Source organism: Buceros rhinoceros, unplaced genomic scaffold, assembly GCF_000710305.1.
Source record: "Buceros rhinoceros silvestris isolate BGI_N320 unplaced genomic scaffold, ASM71030v1 scaffold8801, whole genome shotgun sequence".
Taxonomy (NCBI): domain Eukaryota; kingdom Metazoa; phylum Chordata; class Aves; order Bucerotiformes; family Bucerotidae; genus Buceros; species Buceros rhinoceros.
In genome coordinates this window covers 185-16,805 of record NW_010394793.1, presented here as the reverse complement: position 1 = coordinate 16,805, position 16,621 = coordinate 185, and the positions used below count along the sequence as shown (strand labels likewise).

Below are 16,621 nucleotides of genomic sequence, written 5' to 3'. Positions count from 1 at the left end.
AGGTTTTCCCCACCAGTTTTGCTATGGCAGTCTCTGAGTCTTCCTACACTGGTGTATATTTCTAAAAGACCTGAAGAATCAGCTTATAGAAACAAAGTAGATTCCACCAGTCAGCATTAAACCTGCCAGCAGTCAATGACAGCATAACTGACTTCGGTGCACAGAACAGCCTTCACAGGACCTTTCTTTTGTTATCATTTATCTGCTGAATTCTGTGCTGCAGGAAAAACCCCGTACTGCTTGAACGCAGCAGGACACCAAATTCAGAAGACAATGGAAGTGAAATGAGTATCATCTAGGGTGCTGATCTAGATGCAAGGCTGCAGCACAGTCAGTGACTAGTATGGTATGGTAAAAGCAGTTTGTATTTCTAAAGGAATGGAGATCAGAGGAACATACCTTATCTGGATGAACTACAAGCACTGCTTTCCTATAGTACTTCTTTACTTGTTCAGGAGTTACGAGATCTGCCATGCTCACTGGTTTCCACTTATTTTCCCCTTCCCAAAGCACTGTATGAAGAGTGGATATTAATGCTCTTATATTTCTCTCCTTTCCTTCAATCCACTCAAGGATCTGGAAAAACAGAATGCATAGAACTCAATGCAGCACTGTAGTCATTCTCAGTCTACCTAGGGACACAGCCCTCACTCTGTACGTGACTACAAGATCAAGATCCAAGTACAGTTGCCTCACGGCATTCACTCCCAAGTCCAACTGTCTCACTAGTCTTCTTTCTGGCACCCAGACCATCAGCCACCCAAAAGTGGTATTTGCATCTGCCACTAGGAAGTAGCTCATTGTTATTAGTTTATTGCAGAATTTCAGTCATTGCAAGAGAAATTACTGAGATTGTTACAGATGTTTTTAATTACTTCTGTTAATTCTCTTGTCATTAATTTTACAGGTATGTAATTATTACACTAACTCCCTGTCAGGACACAACATTAATTTACCAGAATTCTAACTTGATTTGCACAAAAGATTAAGATCACGTATCTTAATGTTTACTTGAGCAACCTGCAGGGGTGCACAAACATAAATGTTCTTTCAGCTATACCCATGAAAGCTGATTAAAATAAGTTGCCACTTAAAAACAATATTCAAGCCACTGTGATATAGTCATACACTGTCTTCACGTAACACTGCATTATGTAACACGAAAATCTCTGCCCTCTATCAGCAGTCAGTATGGTAAATAAAAATACGTATTTATTTCCATGTATGGCGATTTGTATTAAAAGGTACCCCTGCAAGCTGTGCACACTCTCTTCAGGTAAGACACTTTGTGAAAACAAATCTCAGCATCCCTCCAAAGTCCTGATAAACTTTTCTAAAGCACCATAAAGACTACCAAACCTGAAGTATTAAAATACATGTTATCAGTAATACATCAAAAAAATGTGAACTGACAACAGGTAACAACCCACGGACTATTCTACAGCCCATCTCCAGAACCACATTTTTTAGTAATTTCTTGGGTGAGCAGTAGCACTTTGTAAACGCAATTACATGGTGACCCTGAAGACAGCTTTTCTTACTGACCTGCTTTTTAAAGTGTAGTTTTTTATTATCAGCCAAAATCCATCTTTTTCTAAGGACCTTTGGGAACACTAAAGATCAGTTCTGGATTTAAAAAACGGACTCTGAGGAGAAAACAGGTTCTTAAATTCTCCAAGCAGGCCGAAAGAAACAGGAACTTGTATTCCATCCACATGCTTTTTTGTGCTACTGTCCCTGTTGGTTCCTTACCAAATGACTTCTCTTCATGCTAATAACTTCCACAATCATATGATTTAAATACAGATAAAATTTCCTTCTGTTTTATCAGTTTGCTCTGATAGTCATTGTATCCTTCTGATTTCAGCAGTTCTAAGGAAACCCTCAGTTTTTCACTTAAATTGTTATCACTGTTAAACAAACCTTAAGTTTCAAGGGGTCCATATCTTTACACATTTCCTGTTTTCTCATCTCTGCAATGGTCTTTGGTCCCTTTTTATCAGATTTAGCCGAAAAACCTTGATTAGATAACAGATCTTCAAAGTCATTTTCTGAAACTTTCGGCTTTTGACCTATGAAAAGTAACGTATGAGAATACATTAATGGAGGAAATATATTGCAGTTAGATAACCCTGCATGGCATTTCTCACTACCATGATAAATATCCTTCAGTGACCTGATAAACTGTACAAAACTGAAAAGATAGAAATAAAAGGGATCATTGATAAGCTTGCAGTCCAGCAGAACAAATAACTTCATGTGCATACGAATGACTAAATACTTGCATGTCCTCTTTTTTCAAAACAGAGTAGATATGAGGAAATACATACCTACCTATTCATCACGTTGGAAATTGATCCATTTTCCCACTCTAAAGTAATTCTAATGGCTGTGCAGCAGGTTTTTCAAGTGACCATATACTCAGTACTGTAGTCCAAATTACACAGTCAACATTAAAGTAAGTTGAATATCAATATGAATAGTTATTATAGAATCAAAAATTTTAAAGAACATTAGAATAACTGAATTGTGAAGAGGCCTCTGGATGTTACATAGTCCAATCCACACTCAAAACAGGGACAATTAGATAAATTTCTGAGATCCTTGTCCAGTTGAGGTTCACCTGTTTTCAAGGATGATGCCCTGTTTCAGCATTTCATCATGCTAATTAAACGTTTTTTCCCCTATTCTCCAGTCAGACTTTCCTGTGCTGCAGCTTGTGCCCACTGCCTTTCCACCCTGTCACCTCTTTCCAGATACGGATCAACAGAATCATTTCAACTTATGGAAGGACCTGCTGTTCACTCATATGCCAGTTAAATAGAGGCATAATCCTAATACCAACACATCAGGAAAATAAAGTTTTCTAAGGAGGTTAATGCAGAATAGGCCATGCCCATCCCTATACCTCTAGGTTTGCCTATTAGGTTTGGACATCTTAAGGGATTGGTTCTAAGAATGAGTCCACATGCTCCTATCCCCATCCTTGTTTGAAGTACAAGAATTTTCAGTAAATTTAATCTCAATCTTTCTTCAGACTAGCTACTATTCTTCAGCTAGGAAAAATGTTGCATCCTTTTACATGTGTAACACAGGTGGACTAGCTTGAGGCAACATTAGCAACCATTTCTCCCTGGCTAGATCAAATTTACTTTTCTAACCCAGTGATATAAAACCAGTACCCAGCTAGGCAAGTGAATATAACCTTGAGATTTTATGCCCAAACTTGCAAATATTTGGGCCATGGCCAGCTTGTCTCTGTGATATCCTAGCACAGCTTTCCAAAACTCTGATTTCTACAAGACAAAACCTAAACATAAGTAAAAGGTGAAGGTACAAGAATTTCTGCAGCTAACAGCACATCCGATTAACTTCACACAGGCCATTATAAGTAATGCGTTCAGAAAACTTACCAAAGCTTGGGGTTCTGACTCCTCTTTCTTCTCGTCCTCCAATAACACTAAAGTTTACTGTGAAATTTGGTTTAGCTGCTGTGCTGGATTTAGTCTGTGACTGCCACAAAGTACTCGGTTGTTTTGTGGATTTCTGCCACTGATTTCCTAGCTTCTGAGATGGAGCAGTCTTCTGAGCAAAGCCACTACTCGAGAGTCCACCACTGGAGGAACCTAACAATATTAAATTAGTTGTTCAGCTCAGTATCTGTCACCTATTTAACAGAAGTAAGACAGTCTGGTCTGGACATCAAACCACATAGTTGACAGTGATACCACTATACAAGAGGAAGTGTAACAGAAAAGTGTGTGCAAAAGGAAATTAAGAGTCCTATTAACAAGTTATTTGGATGGCAGGAGCTAGAGCCATTACTCAAAGTCTTCCAGCCTCTTACAAATCAAGTTCTCAACTTTCAGTTTTAGTAGAATTCACTCTTGTCTGATCAGCCAGGCATGTGTGAGGCCAAAAAATAATTTGGCAGTGACAGTAGTTCTGCCTCCCAATTCACTACACTTCAATGCCCGTTACTATGCAGAAGACACTGAAAAATAATTATATGATCAGGAAAATGTAATATATTGAGAATATTTTCAAATGAATGCTTTCAAAGCCTCTAGCGATTTCTTGCACCACTGTTTAAGAGATGAGGAGATGGTTCTACAGCAGCCTTAGCAGGGTATGTTGAATGAATTTGAAAAAGCAGTGAAGCCTGAAGGAGATACCGTTGTAATCACTCTGGTGTGATATAGAGGCCTCCATCTATCAAAAAAATTTCAACTCAGTTTTATTATCCTTTTCCCTTTATTAAACAAGTATAAATAACACTGCTTAGCACCTTCACCTGCTACTCATTTTGGGAAGAACACACAGGATCTTTTTTCTGCTCTGCAGTACTCACTGTAGACAAATTGAGCAGAATAAAATTCCAACCTTTTAAATTCATTATTCAGCTCTTTGTCTCACTGATGAGAATAAACTTGAGATTTTTTTATTCTAATCCAAGCCACTACTAAATTGCCCTTGACTGACTTCATTTGGAAAAATTCCTAGGAACTCAGTTCCCTTGGCAAGTTGCGTATACCTGCCATATACCCACCATGGAGAAAAATAGCCTGATGACTGAACTTAGACACATCTAGGTTTTTTTGGAAGAGAAATGTTCTATACCACACATACAGCATCCTAAAACAGATCAGATTGGAAGAATTCCCTAAAAATGACAGAACACAAAATCAAGACTAGTGGTTATATATGGTTAGACACCTGAAGCAGACAGGAAGTATAGTATGAATGACATACTGACACTTCAAAACTAGAAATCTTTATCACTTGGTTTTGAAAGACAAACTTATGATCTCATCTCATTATTTCTTGGAGCAAGGTGAATTAGTATTTGCATCTTCACATACATTATCAATCAACTGCTGATGAACCCAACTTTCAGCTCAAACACAGCCCAAGTCAGTTTAAACTTACTTGTACTGGTTTCCGGTTTTCCCCCTTTTTATTCACCCTAAAGCCTCAGAAAAAAAATACCCAAACTTGTCAGTGTATACACAAAAGGATGTCTCTCCAGGGCCAAATACCTGTAAATACCATACCTGACAAAACCTGGTATTGCAAAGTAACCTGATAAAACCTATGACTGAACTGTTTTTTCATGAAAGCACCCAACTGCATAGTCAACTGAGTTTTCAGTCACTTCGAATTTGTGAAATCTACAGGGAAAAAAATCCCAGTTACTAGTCAGAGTACGTAACGTCACACACTGAAAAGTAATCTCATTCTACTACTCTTTCAGAGCATTCTACATTCATTATTTCCGTCTTCAAGGCCAATTAGATGGAGAGTGGCTTGGCAAGCACCTCCACCAATTCCCTCAGCACTCTCGGGTGAATCTCATCTGGCCCCATAGACTTCTGCACATTTAAGTCCTGTAGGACAAGTCAACACCGCACTAGCAGCAGCAACTTTTCAGCACCATAATCCCCCTTTTGGGTACAAGATCATTCCTAGAAATGAAGAGTGGGAGAACAGCAACTATCAGAGAACACCACTGATATCTCACCACTAATTAATACACTGTTACTAACTAACTTTGGCTATTGCTTCTTTCCTGTTTATATAGCATTCCCAATTGAACAGCTTTAACTCTTATAACTCTTCTTCCAGAATAATAACTTGTATGTGAAGGCCAAAAAACTCCTAAGAAAAATACATCACCAAGTCCAAATTCCAATTCTTAAAACTCCCTGAGAATTCAGTTCAACCTGAGAAGGTTAACCAGCACACAGACATCTTGCTATTTTTTAACGCAGTCTTTTTTCTTATTGAAAGTTAACTGAAAGACTAATGAATTTATCTAAACTCTGCTAAAATCAGTACCATCTCTTCCACTGGTTCAGTGTGTGCTAAACTTGCACTTCCAAGTCAAAGATAAATTAATCTTTTTTACTGTTTACCTGATTTAAGAGGTCCATATTAAGCTGAGTTATTAAACTAGGAAATTTTTCTAGGTTTTTTTTTACTGCAGAGCAGCCTTATTGGTACTGCTTTGACAGTAGAATTTTGGAAGTAATTACGCACAGGCAACATAAAGAAGCCAAACATTGTATGCTACCTCATTTCAAAGATAATTCCACCAAGAGGGTACTCACTCAATTTACAATATTAAGTGCAAAGGCAACAGGGAAAAAACCTCTGTCATCTCCAAGACAAGGGAAAAGCACATTCGACAACTCAAGCACTACAGACTGCTCCAAATAATTCCCTGGATTCTTAGCAGCTAGTCACGTTTAACAGCTACAAATCAGCCATTTCCTACGGCACTGTGGTCCTGAAGTGCAAGAACCTCAGCTCTTTTTATTGCCCTTAGATTTTTTGCTGTTTGAGAATGCTGCAGGGCTAATCCCTGAATTTGGGCTGAATATAACACCCCCGGACAAGTGTTATTCTGCAATATGTCTCATCTTCCATAACTTCTTGTGCACACAACTGCAAACTGACAAATGTTCATAATGCTCACGGTATTGGTGTACAAGTATGGGCTTGATTTGCGCTCATCTCACAAACACGACAGATTATAGTAGCAGAGCTATGAAGGCCTGCTGAATTAAAAGAATTTAAAAGAAAACAACTGTCACTTTGGATCTAACAAAGAATTTAGTCCACTCCTCATTTTATATCCTTCCCAGAACAGTATCCATCAGCTCGTGCTCAGTTACTGAATCAGCAACCCCTGGTTTCTCTTACCTTCTCAACTACATTCTGAAGCATTAGGTATTTATACTTTGTCTAAATTGCAGCTGCAGATATTTTCCAAAATATGGAAAATGATGTTTCACACAATCTCTGTAAAGATTCAGTCTTTCCTTGTTACTTGTCTGCTCTCAGGAACTGCCTCAAGCTGGTTGTTAAAAATTCAAAGGAAACACTTTCCTTTATATAAGCTCCCAGTTACATTTACTGGTACAAGAAGCAAATCAAACCACACAGGCATTAATATCGTCTCTTAAAAGTAAGGTCTTACCTGGAAGACTAGTTCCAAGAGTGGCAAGATCAGCAAAAGGATCAAAGTTCTGAGACTTAGCCTGGCTGAAAGACAGACCTGAAGACACACTGGACTGGCTCCCTGTGGTAAAAGCTTGACCTGTATAATAAGAAAACGTATCATATATTTGGTGTATTTGGAAATTGAGACAATGAATAAAAGCACTATTTCCACAACACCTTGTGTAAATCTCCCCGGCATTCTGCTGGGGAATCAACATGACGTGAATCAACACTACTACAAACAACTGGAAGTATTTGGTTCCTCTGCCTTGAACCTGTGTAGTTTTTCAGAATAAGTGCCTTACTAAGGGGGCCTTTAAGCAGAAAAGAATTGGAATTCTTTAAGCAACAAAACAAAAAAAGGCAGGAAGACATGTTCAGCAGTCTCAGATTATTAAACTGACCAGGTCTGGAGTATTCCTTATTCACTCTAATGGAAGAATTGAATTTCATAATACCTTCAAAAAGAGGCTTCAATTGTGGTGATGCTACATTGCCGATTGCTGAGGAATCTGCCCAAGAATCCCATCCACCTAAGAGATCTGGGTGGCTTGTAGAAGATGATATTTTAGGTGGCTCTGGTGTCAAATTCCCTATGGAAGAAAAAAGTATTTTTATTATTCTTTTAAGAAAACCATTACAATAATGGGTATTTTACCAACACCAGTAGAATATCCAACTAGTCTGTCAGCTACAAAGGCCAGCTACATAACTTGCTTAAATTTCTCCATAGTACAGTCACACAGTCTTAAGCAGGACTCAGAAGGGTTTTACCACTGAAATCAAGTGTTTTATAACCGGTGGTTTAAGAGCAGCCCAGTTCACCACCTCCCCCACCCAGAACAAAGCAGGGAGTAACCTACTCATATGTACAACAGTAAATTCGCTATGAATAGAACAAGCTCACACCCATCCACTACCAATGGAGTACAATGTGCAATACACTGAACAGGCAGGACATTCCTCCCGGAATTATTCTTTTTTATGCTGCATTCCTACAAGTTGTACAGCTTGGGTATCGCAATAGATTTTAACAACAACTAACAGTGTTGCCAACACGATACTCTGACTTATATGTATTCTGAAGAGGTATGACAAGACCACATGCTGAATCTCTTATTTTTGTAACCTGGCATACTGGAGTTCATACAGACACATTAAGGTAAAGTAGTAGAATATCTAAAGAAAGATTAAAACATGAAGCAAAGAAAAATACTGCAAAAGCTGAAGCAGTTGAGATCATAGGGAAGCATCACAGGCAAGACACCTGCTTGTCCTTTAAGTTCTTCTTTAACTTGCGTATTTATAATCCTTAGCCATACAGCAGTAAATCACCAGAGGTCAGGTCACAGTTCTTTACTAACACTGCTCAAACCAAGCTTAGATGTAAGAATAAGTTGATGGTAATCAGATCACGCTTTACAGCTTCTCAAAATAAGAGATTTGCGTTTTTTTATATCCTACACACAACTTCACATTAGGTTTTCTTTATTTAACTTGTCATCTCTACAGGAAATCCTTTAATCGCAGAGGACAACAGGATTTTCTGTGAACCAAGAGACTGGTTTAGCACAGTGCAAAGTTTTTAAGCCTTGCCTAAAGCCTGACTGAGAATATAGTCATTACAGAAACTAACTTCTACTCAGGAGACCACCACATGGGTCATTCAGGTTTCTTTTGATCACCTTCCACATCTCCTGCTATCTTTTGATCAGATCAGTTCATTCTCACAGAGGTAAATACATTCCTGACTTGACTTTCACTAAAGAAGGCCTGCTACTTGCATATCCAAATGAAGCAATTCTGTTCTCAAAAATGCTCACTGAACAGATACCTACTAAGGAAAAATGAACACTAGCTACTGACTATAGCTTGGTCTTGCAAGCGTGGCCACATATGAGCAGGTTATTGATTCTTAAATGAACAGTCATACCACCTACTAGTTTCTCTGCCAAATTACTACAACTTTTCACAGCAAATTAAGTTACCTTATAAACACTGCCATTTAGGAGCAATTGCTCAACATTGTTATGTTGCAGAACAGAATGTCTTAAGCAGATCAGAAATTCTTTAAGAACTACCTTTCCTACAAACTGAAATTAACATTTAAAACTCTTATGATTTTAAATTTCAAGCCACATTGAAAAATACAAACCAAAAATTCTTGAACATATGTTCACTGAAACAGCTTTTCTCCTGGTATCTCCAGAGGTTTATTATTTACTAATGAAAAAACCTTATCTATCACTAAAATTTAGTTCTAGACTCTTATGCTTTCTGCTGTTCCCTCAATAAAACTCTTCCAAATAGGTCATTTGAGAATATGGTCTCATTTGTGCTTTTTTCCCTGGTTATCATTATTACGTCCCTTCACTCACACTCACTAAATCATATTAAAAGCATTACAGATATCCATATTCTCAACCTCCATACAGAAATTGACACCAGTGACCGGATGGAATGCAAAAGGTTCAAATACACACTTCATCTCAGCTAAACACACAGAAAAGCTGTCATTTGAAAGGTAAATGTAAAGGAGCATGAAATGTTATCCCAATTGCTCTGCCTCCACACGGGTTTTAAAGCATGCATAACAGGGAAATCACTGTATAACAGCAGACTGAAAAAGATGGGTACATTTTACCTATCTTTTCCCTATGCTGACAGAAAACTCCAGAAACTACACTGAAATAGCAGATATGCTAATACACTTACCAGGGAGCAAGTTAACAACTACAATCAGAAAGAGTAACCATAAAGCAATAAGCATTGAAGACATGTAAAAATATTTTTTCTTCTGTACTTGCTCAAACGTTATTAACAGTTTAACATTGATAGTGGTCTTCCTGAGGTTGCAGGTAAACATTTAGGGAGATGAAATTAGCTTTTATGTATTTTTCCAACTTAAATTCAGTACATAAAAGGGTTCTCTGTCATGTAGGCATTAGAGCATCTCTGATACGAGAACAGGAGGAGGGTGCTGCTATTGTTCAACCTGGAGAAGGACTGGAGGTGGGCAAACTTATCAGTGGGTAAAAATACTTAATGGCAAGAAACACAAAAGGCTGAACCAGACTTAGCCTGTGATGCCCAGCAGAAGAACAAGAGGCAATTGGGCACAAACTGAAACACAGGAAACTCCATTTAAACAGAAATAGGTTTTTTCCGTAAGAGTAATCAAACATTGGCACAGTTTGCCCATAGTGGTTGCAGTCTTCAACCTCAGAAATAATAAAAATCTGCTCTACTTGACTCTGCTTTGAGCAGGTCAACTAAATAGTGTCCAAAGGTCTCAGCCTTTGAGTGAGATAGACTTTGTCTGAGATGATGCTTCACAAATCAGTATTGATCAAATCATCTACTGAACAGAAAAAAAAAAAATCACTGTGACAGTGTAATAACTAAAACTGGCAACTATACAAGTATACAACTAAAACATACAGCTCTTACGATACATACAGGTCAGAACAAAAATGCTGCAAAGGAAGCAGCATGTGGGATTATCTCAGCTAAACCACCACAACAGGAATATAATGTTTAAATACATGGTAGAGAGGGCAGTCAGATATCTAGTGTTTTATCTCAAGGAGGAACACCTCATCTCAGCCAGGCAAATACTGCATCTTTCTTTATCCTGTTTCTCTGTAGCTAACACTCAGAATGCATCACCCAGGGGCTGGGTCAGCTAGACCAACTGTCCAACCAATAGGGGCAACCCAAAACAGTATGCAGTAAGCTCTGAGAAGAAAATGGTCCTGGATTCAGGATGAGAAATGTGATACCACTATCCCTAACTACCATCAGTTTACAAGTGGGTGTCTGCAGGGGTGACCTTTATGAAGAGAGGCCTGGGCTTCTCCATGCTGCTCTCACAGACCCCCACAGGACACAAGCTGAACCCCTCAGCCAAGATGGTGGCACCTCTGGGAAAACATACGTAAGAACAGGTAAAAAACACTGCACAGCAGCTATGAAAGGAATGAGAAAAGTGTGAGAGAAGTAGCTTTGCAGACACCAAGGTCAGTGGAGGAGGGCGAAGATGTCCTCCAAGTGCCAGAGCAGAGATTCCCCTGCAGCCTGTGAAGAAGATCACAGTGGAGCAAAATCCACACTGCAGTCCATGACGGACCTCACATGGGTAGACACGCTCTGGACGAAGCCACAGCCCATGGAAGGAAGTCCACGGAACAGCAGCCTCCTAGCAGAAGCTGCAGCCACTGGGAGACCCACGCTGGAGCAGTTTGTTCCTGAAGGACTGCTCCCTGCAGAGACCCATGTTCTTGAAAATCTGTGTTCCATGGGAAGGGCCTATGCAGGAGCAGTGGAACAGTGTGGGGATAACAGCTCTTCTCTGCTCTGTCACAGACTGACTATAACTCTCATTCCTATGCAGAGGACCCACGCTTTTCTTTGAAACTCAGATTTAAAAAGCAACACTCCTGGCTCTACCACTCCACCATTTTCACAAGGGTAAGTTTCTCTTTAAAGAATGAGCATGCTTAGAAGCTCTATTTAGTAACACTTTGGTAACAATGTGCTTAGGATGGACATACAAGACGACCAAATATATAACAAAGCTTTTCGTTTAAAGGTGAATAGGTTTTGAAATAAATGCACAAAGAAAAGGCTTCTCCAAGAATACATCAAAGAAATTAAATGAAACAAGTAAGATTAAAGTCTTACATAATGTACTCTAAGTATATTACCAGAATGCATTCAGGTCAAGACGGTCAAAGCAAGCCTCAGCATGCATTTTAAGAACTGGTTATACTATAATTTGGCTTGCTCATTTCTTTTCCAAGGCTTCCAAAACATCTTTAAAATCCAAATACAATTAAAACAGCATTCTACCATCTCAAAACTAAGTCTGCAGGTGTTTTTGTACTCTCAGTTCTAAGACCTCTCAGAGGAAATGCCAGTTCCCAACACAAGTTCGCAATGCTAGAAATACTCTTGCATCATAAGTATTAGCATGACGTTTTACAGGAAACCTTTCCTACTTGATGCATTGGTACCTGTGTTCCCAAAACATGGAGCTATTTAAAACAGCAGTCAGCACAAGTGGATCTATTAAGACACTAATCCACCTTGACTAAGCTGAAAGACGAATGCACAGAGCAGCAGAAACTGTTGAGAAACAGAACACCAGAAGCACTCTTACCTAAATTTAAGAAATCCGAGCTAGAAGAAGGTGGAAGTGAACTGTGTGTGGAAGGAACTGTATTAGCTGTAGATGTCGAGCTTGGATTAAGAAAGTCCCCAAAGAGGTCTGGACCAGACAGGGCTTGATTCTCTGAACTTGATGACATTGTGAATGGGTCAAAATTATCAGCTAAAAAAGGAGACAATAAAATTATGTTACGACAAATTTTACAATAAATAACTCCCCTTCAGGCACATACAAAAAAGTAGAGTTCACACTGGTAATTGCAGCAGCCTTCTGAGAATTTTTTGTGGTGAAGAGTCATCATCTGTCCCTTCCTCTAGACATCTGCATTTTCATGTTAGTACAAAAAGTACTTCAGCCAAACGCAATATAAACAGCTATGTCTTCAGACACAAATCCTTATTGAGGTTGCATGTGTTCAATAACATTGTTCATTTCATCCATATAATTTACACTTTAGAGTGATTATGTGCATCCAAAGAAAGTTACATTTGTTAAATATTCTATAATGCCAAACCTCCAAAGAATTTAAATAAAACAGACTACTAAACTACTAAAAAGAATATCAAGTAAAACATTCATACTACCACTTTGACTTGAAGGCATTGGTGTCTCTGGGGCAGAAAGCACGTCAATTCAAGAATGAAAACCAACAGAAGCAAGGCTTTCAACAGGTCTCTAGCGATCACAATGAAGAAAAAAACTAATTGGAAGAGTATTTATAGTCAGCATGGGGTAACATGTGACAGTCAGTTGGACTCATGGCTCAAGATCCTCCCGTTTCTGCTGCCCTCTAGGGTCAAAATCTACAAAAGCCCAGAGACTCCTGCCAGATTCACCCACGCAATAATCCTGACGTAGTGCCCTAGCACATCCTGAGGTGATTGACCACTGTCAAGCTGTAGCATCATACGTACACAAAACCTCAAGTACAACTTCTGTACATTAACAGTTTTGTATGTGCAACAGTAGGCAAATATTCTCACTTCTGCAATTATCTCTTATCCAATTCAAAGGCAGGATGAGATACATACATGACTACTGTCAGGTGTTTCATGGAGTAGTTATATTAAAGGCATAGTTTAAGAAAAACAAAGTAATAAAGCTTCTCTTCTATAGATTTCTGCCTATGTAAAAAAGGTAAATTAAGTGATTTCTCATTGACCACAGCAACAAAGTTCAACACCGAATAGTTTCAAAGCAAAAATATTTTAAATATCCTAAATGCTCTACAAATGCTCTACTTTGGAGTTGTAGGCAAATTAAAGCTTTTAGCCCAAAGTATCATTGTGCAAACAAGCTAAATCTTTAAATAGTCTCCCAGATTATTTGACTAATATTCCCCAAAATCTTACTGTTACCTTCAAGCGAAGAATTGCTATTCCCAAAAGTTTAGACATGTGACAAAGTGCTAACTACCCATTGGTAACACGGAAGAGAATCTCTAAACTAAAACATGTTGTTTTAAATACCAGATAGACAGCAGTGTGTAACATTCCCTTTCAGGATACTGATGCCAACAACATCAGTAAACAAGCAAGGAAACACCTTTTAGCGGTACCATTATCCTGTTGGTTTCAACAGTAGTGTACAGGATTTCCAGCTGCCTAGCTTTCTTCCGTGATTATATACTCAAAAATCCCACACAGACGTATGCCCTAAGCAGCTCTGTACCATGTCTAACAGTATTACTTTATGTAAAGTGCAAGAAAGTAGTTATTACAATTCTATGCCTTAGCAAGAGAAGAAAAGATTCTAGAAAGAAAAAAAAAGGATCTAGCATGTTACACTTGTATGAGAAAGCTATGGATTAAGAATACTGAATCTCCTTTAAATTAAAAATTTGATGCACTTATGTTTACGTGGTTTCAAGTTAATAGGACGTTGACAACATAACACCACCTAGATAATACACAGATAACACCTAGATAATTCCTCTCCTTCATGCAGTCAAAACACCTATTCTGTGCAGATTCTTGCTACAGGTCAACATGTCTTCATGGTACTGATCAAAACATCATATCCATTTTCTAAGCACAATGCCAGCTGCAGTTCTTCTGTTGGCTAGTCACGAAGCAGATACTAAATTTACACACCTGAAGACATGGCTGCTGCTGACGATGTACTTCCAGTAGCAGCTGAACACTGATTGGTGAAAAAGAAATCTGTTCCTTGTCCAAGAAGATCTCCAGTGGTTTCTTCTGAAATCTGTGATGGATCCACAAGCAGATTGTTCAACAAGTCCGCATTACTTGATGAAGCGTTTATTTCTGAGACAGGTTGTTTCTGCTCTGGTGAAATATCAGAGTCTAGTCCCAGTAAGTCTACATTCTCTTCAAGAAGAGCAGATGGAGCTTCAAAAAGCAACTTTCCTTCTGGAATAATAGAGTCTTTTTCATCAACAATTACTGCACTTTCTTCACCTGGAAGTGCGGGGAATTCCTCATCTGAAGGATCACTCTCCTCCCTGTCATCAGATAGTTGAACACGATCATTTTTAGATGCACTGTCCTCTATTCCACTTTCTGGACTTTCTCCTTCTTGAATAAAAAGAATTAACAGCTTTAGATTACCAGGATTCTTCTGCCAACTAGGATAAGACACACTTACATGGTGAAATCATGTGAAATCAATCCTCAGATTAACCAAATCTCACATAAAAATTGTCAAAAGAACTAACTGTTGCCTACTGTCTCTTTGTAAAGGGGTATCTCACTACCATACTTGCCACTCTGCAAGGGCGGGTATTACATATTTATTCGAAACGAGACTGACTTGTACATTCACTTCAGGACATCGTACCACTTACAGCTTAGAAGATACCTCAGTAACTGCTTCTCGCATTCAATGACAGCATAAACAGTTACTGACATTTCTGCCAAAAACCAGAACCCAGAAAAACAACACCCAAAGTTACATTTTCTCAGTCCATACATACTGATCTGGCTAGTCTACTTTGTTCCCTCTGTTTCTCAGACAGCCTAAAGGGGGCTGTGGGAATACAAAAGATTCCTTGCAGACCTTTAAGGTTAAGATTTTTGCAGAAAAAGAAAAAATTAGCTCAGCATTTAATTTACATATAATACCAAAACCCATTGGTGTTTATCAAAATGAAACCAAATCACCTCTTGTTAACCTGCAGAGCTCACTTTTTAAATAGCTTTTTCTTATGGTCTAGAGAAATCGTGACTTTTGCCGCATAAGACGACTTAAGCACTTATTGGAAGGTATACAGAACAAACATACAACAAGTAGTTACTTCAGAGGAAAAAATGTACCTTTCCAGTCCAGAGAATGAAAGAAGTTATTTGCATCGGTACTACTGCTATGTGGAGATTCTGTATCAGTAGGTACACTTTCCGAAGACTGCTCCAGCTGGGATGCTTCTGCTTCATATTGTGCAGTTGAACCTGGCTGTCTAGGCAGCTCTGGCTTCCCTGTAAAACAGATTTTGAGCCAGAACCCATAGAGAGAAACTTCTAAAACTCAATCCTCATATAGCAGCTGGTATTTGAGTTGCAGGCTGACTGCTATAGCAAGACAACTGTCTCAAAGTGTCTATTACTCTGCAAATTCTACCCCACCCCCCATTTGAAATTAGCATTATGAACTTAGTTTCAACTGCAAAAGCTGGTAAGACCCTAATTTCAACTATAACATTAAATTAAATCAGACTCCTAGCAAAACAGTCAAGCATTTCATTTACATTTGTAGGAAAATGTAAGTACCATCTCACTTGTACCAAACATCCCCTAAAATACACAAGAGCTATGAACAACATCTGCAGTAAAGACCATCAGAAAAGAGCAAATGTAGCTATAGAAAAAAAACCCAGAGTACAAAGCCAGAGAAGAACATGGAGCTGTTAAAAAAACATCTCAAAGGAGTTAAGCAATACACTGTGTGCTGTCACTAACTACTCCTTACCTTTCTTATTTTACTGAGAACAGATACCAGGTGACTCTTGGGTAACACTGAGTTGGGCTGAGCCACCTACTGCTATATCATCTCTCAAAAAGGATGCTCATCAAGGCAAATAAGAAGATTACCTAAATTAATAAGTGTTCATCCACTGTTTGAAAACAATGGGATGAATACTTGGGAAAAATGCTTTTTGTCTACATCTAAATCCTAAATGCATAGAGCACTTTTTCACCCTCCTTCCCAATACTCAGTTACAGCTTACAGAGATGCTGAAAAAAATAGTCTGCCTTAGAAAACAAACATGAAAGATCATGATTAAAGAAATAGTGCAAATTCCATTTTAATAAAACCCGTATTTTATAAAACCAGTTCACAAGACTTGCTCTTGTCATATTTCTGTCCCAGCAGTTTTAAGAAGTATTTTCAATGGAATTTGAAACTCTTAAATTTCATTTATCAATCAGAAAGTGAAAGTGACTTAGAAATTAAGAGTATTTTAAAATGTTTTTTGGATCTGTAACTTTA

At 38.4% G+C, this 16,621-nt stretch overlaps 1 protein-coding gene across 1 annotated transcript in view; it reads right to left on the bottom strand.

Annotated features, from left to right (window-relative positions):
* Positions 1–15,609, bottom strand: part of LOC104501508 (cyclin-G-associated kinase-like) — a gene marked incomplete at its 5' end in the record, with an annotated part of 16,974 nt that extends 1,365 nt beyond the window's left edge. The window contains 8 exons of the mRNA XM_010145329.1: positions 400–576; positions 1,924–2,072; positions 3,414–3,626; positions 6,983–7,102; positions 7,464–7,598; positions 12,167–12,337; positions 14,269–14,712; positions 15,451–15,609. Coding sequence (XP_010143631.1) covers positions 400–576; positions 1,924–2,072; positions 3,414–3,626; positions 6,983–7,102; positions 7,464–7,598; positions 12,167–12,337; positions 14,269–14,712; positions 15,451–15,609 — 1,568 coding nt within the window. The remainder of the gene's footprint in view (positions 1–399; positions 577–1,923; positions 2,073–3,413; positions 3,627–6,982; positions 7,103–7,463; positions 7,599–12,166; positions 12,338–14,268; positions 14,713–15,450) is intronic.
* Positions 15,610–16,621: the final 1,012 nt, after the last annotated feature.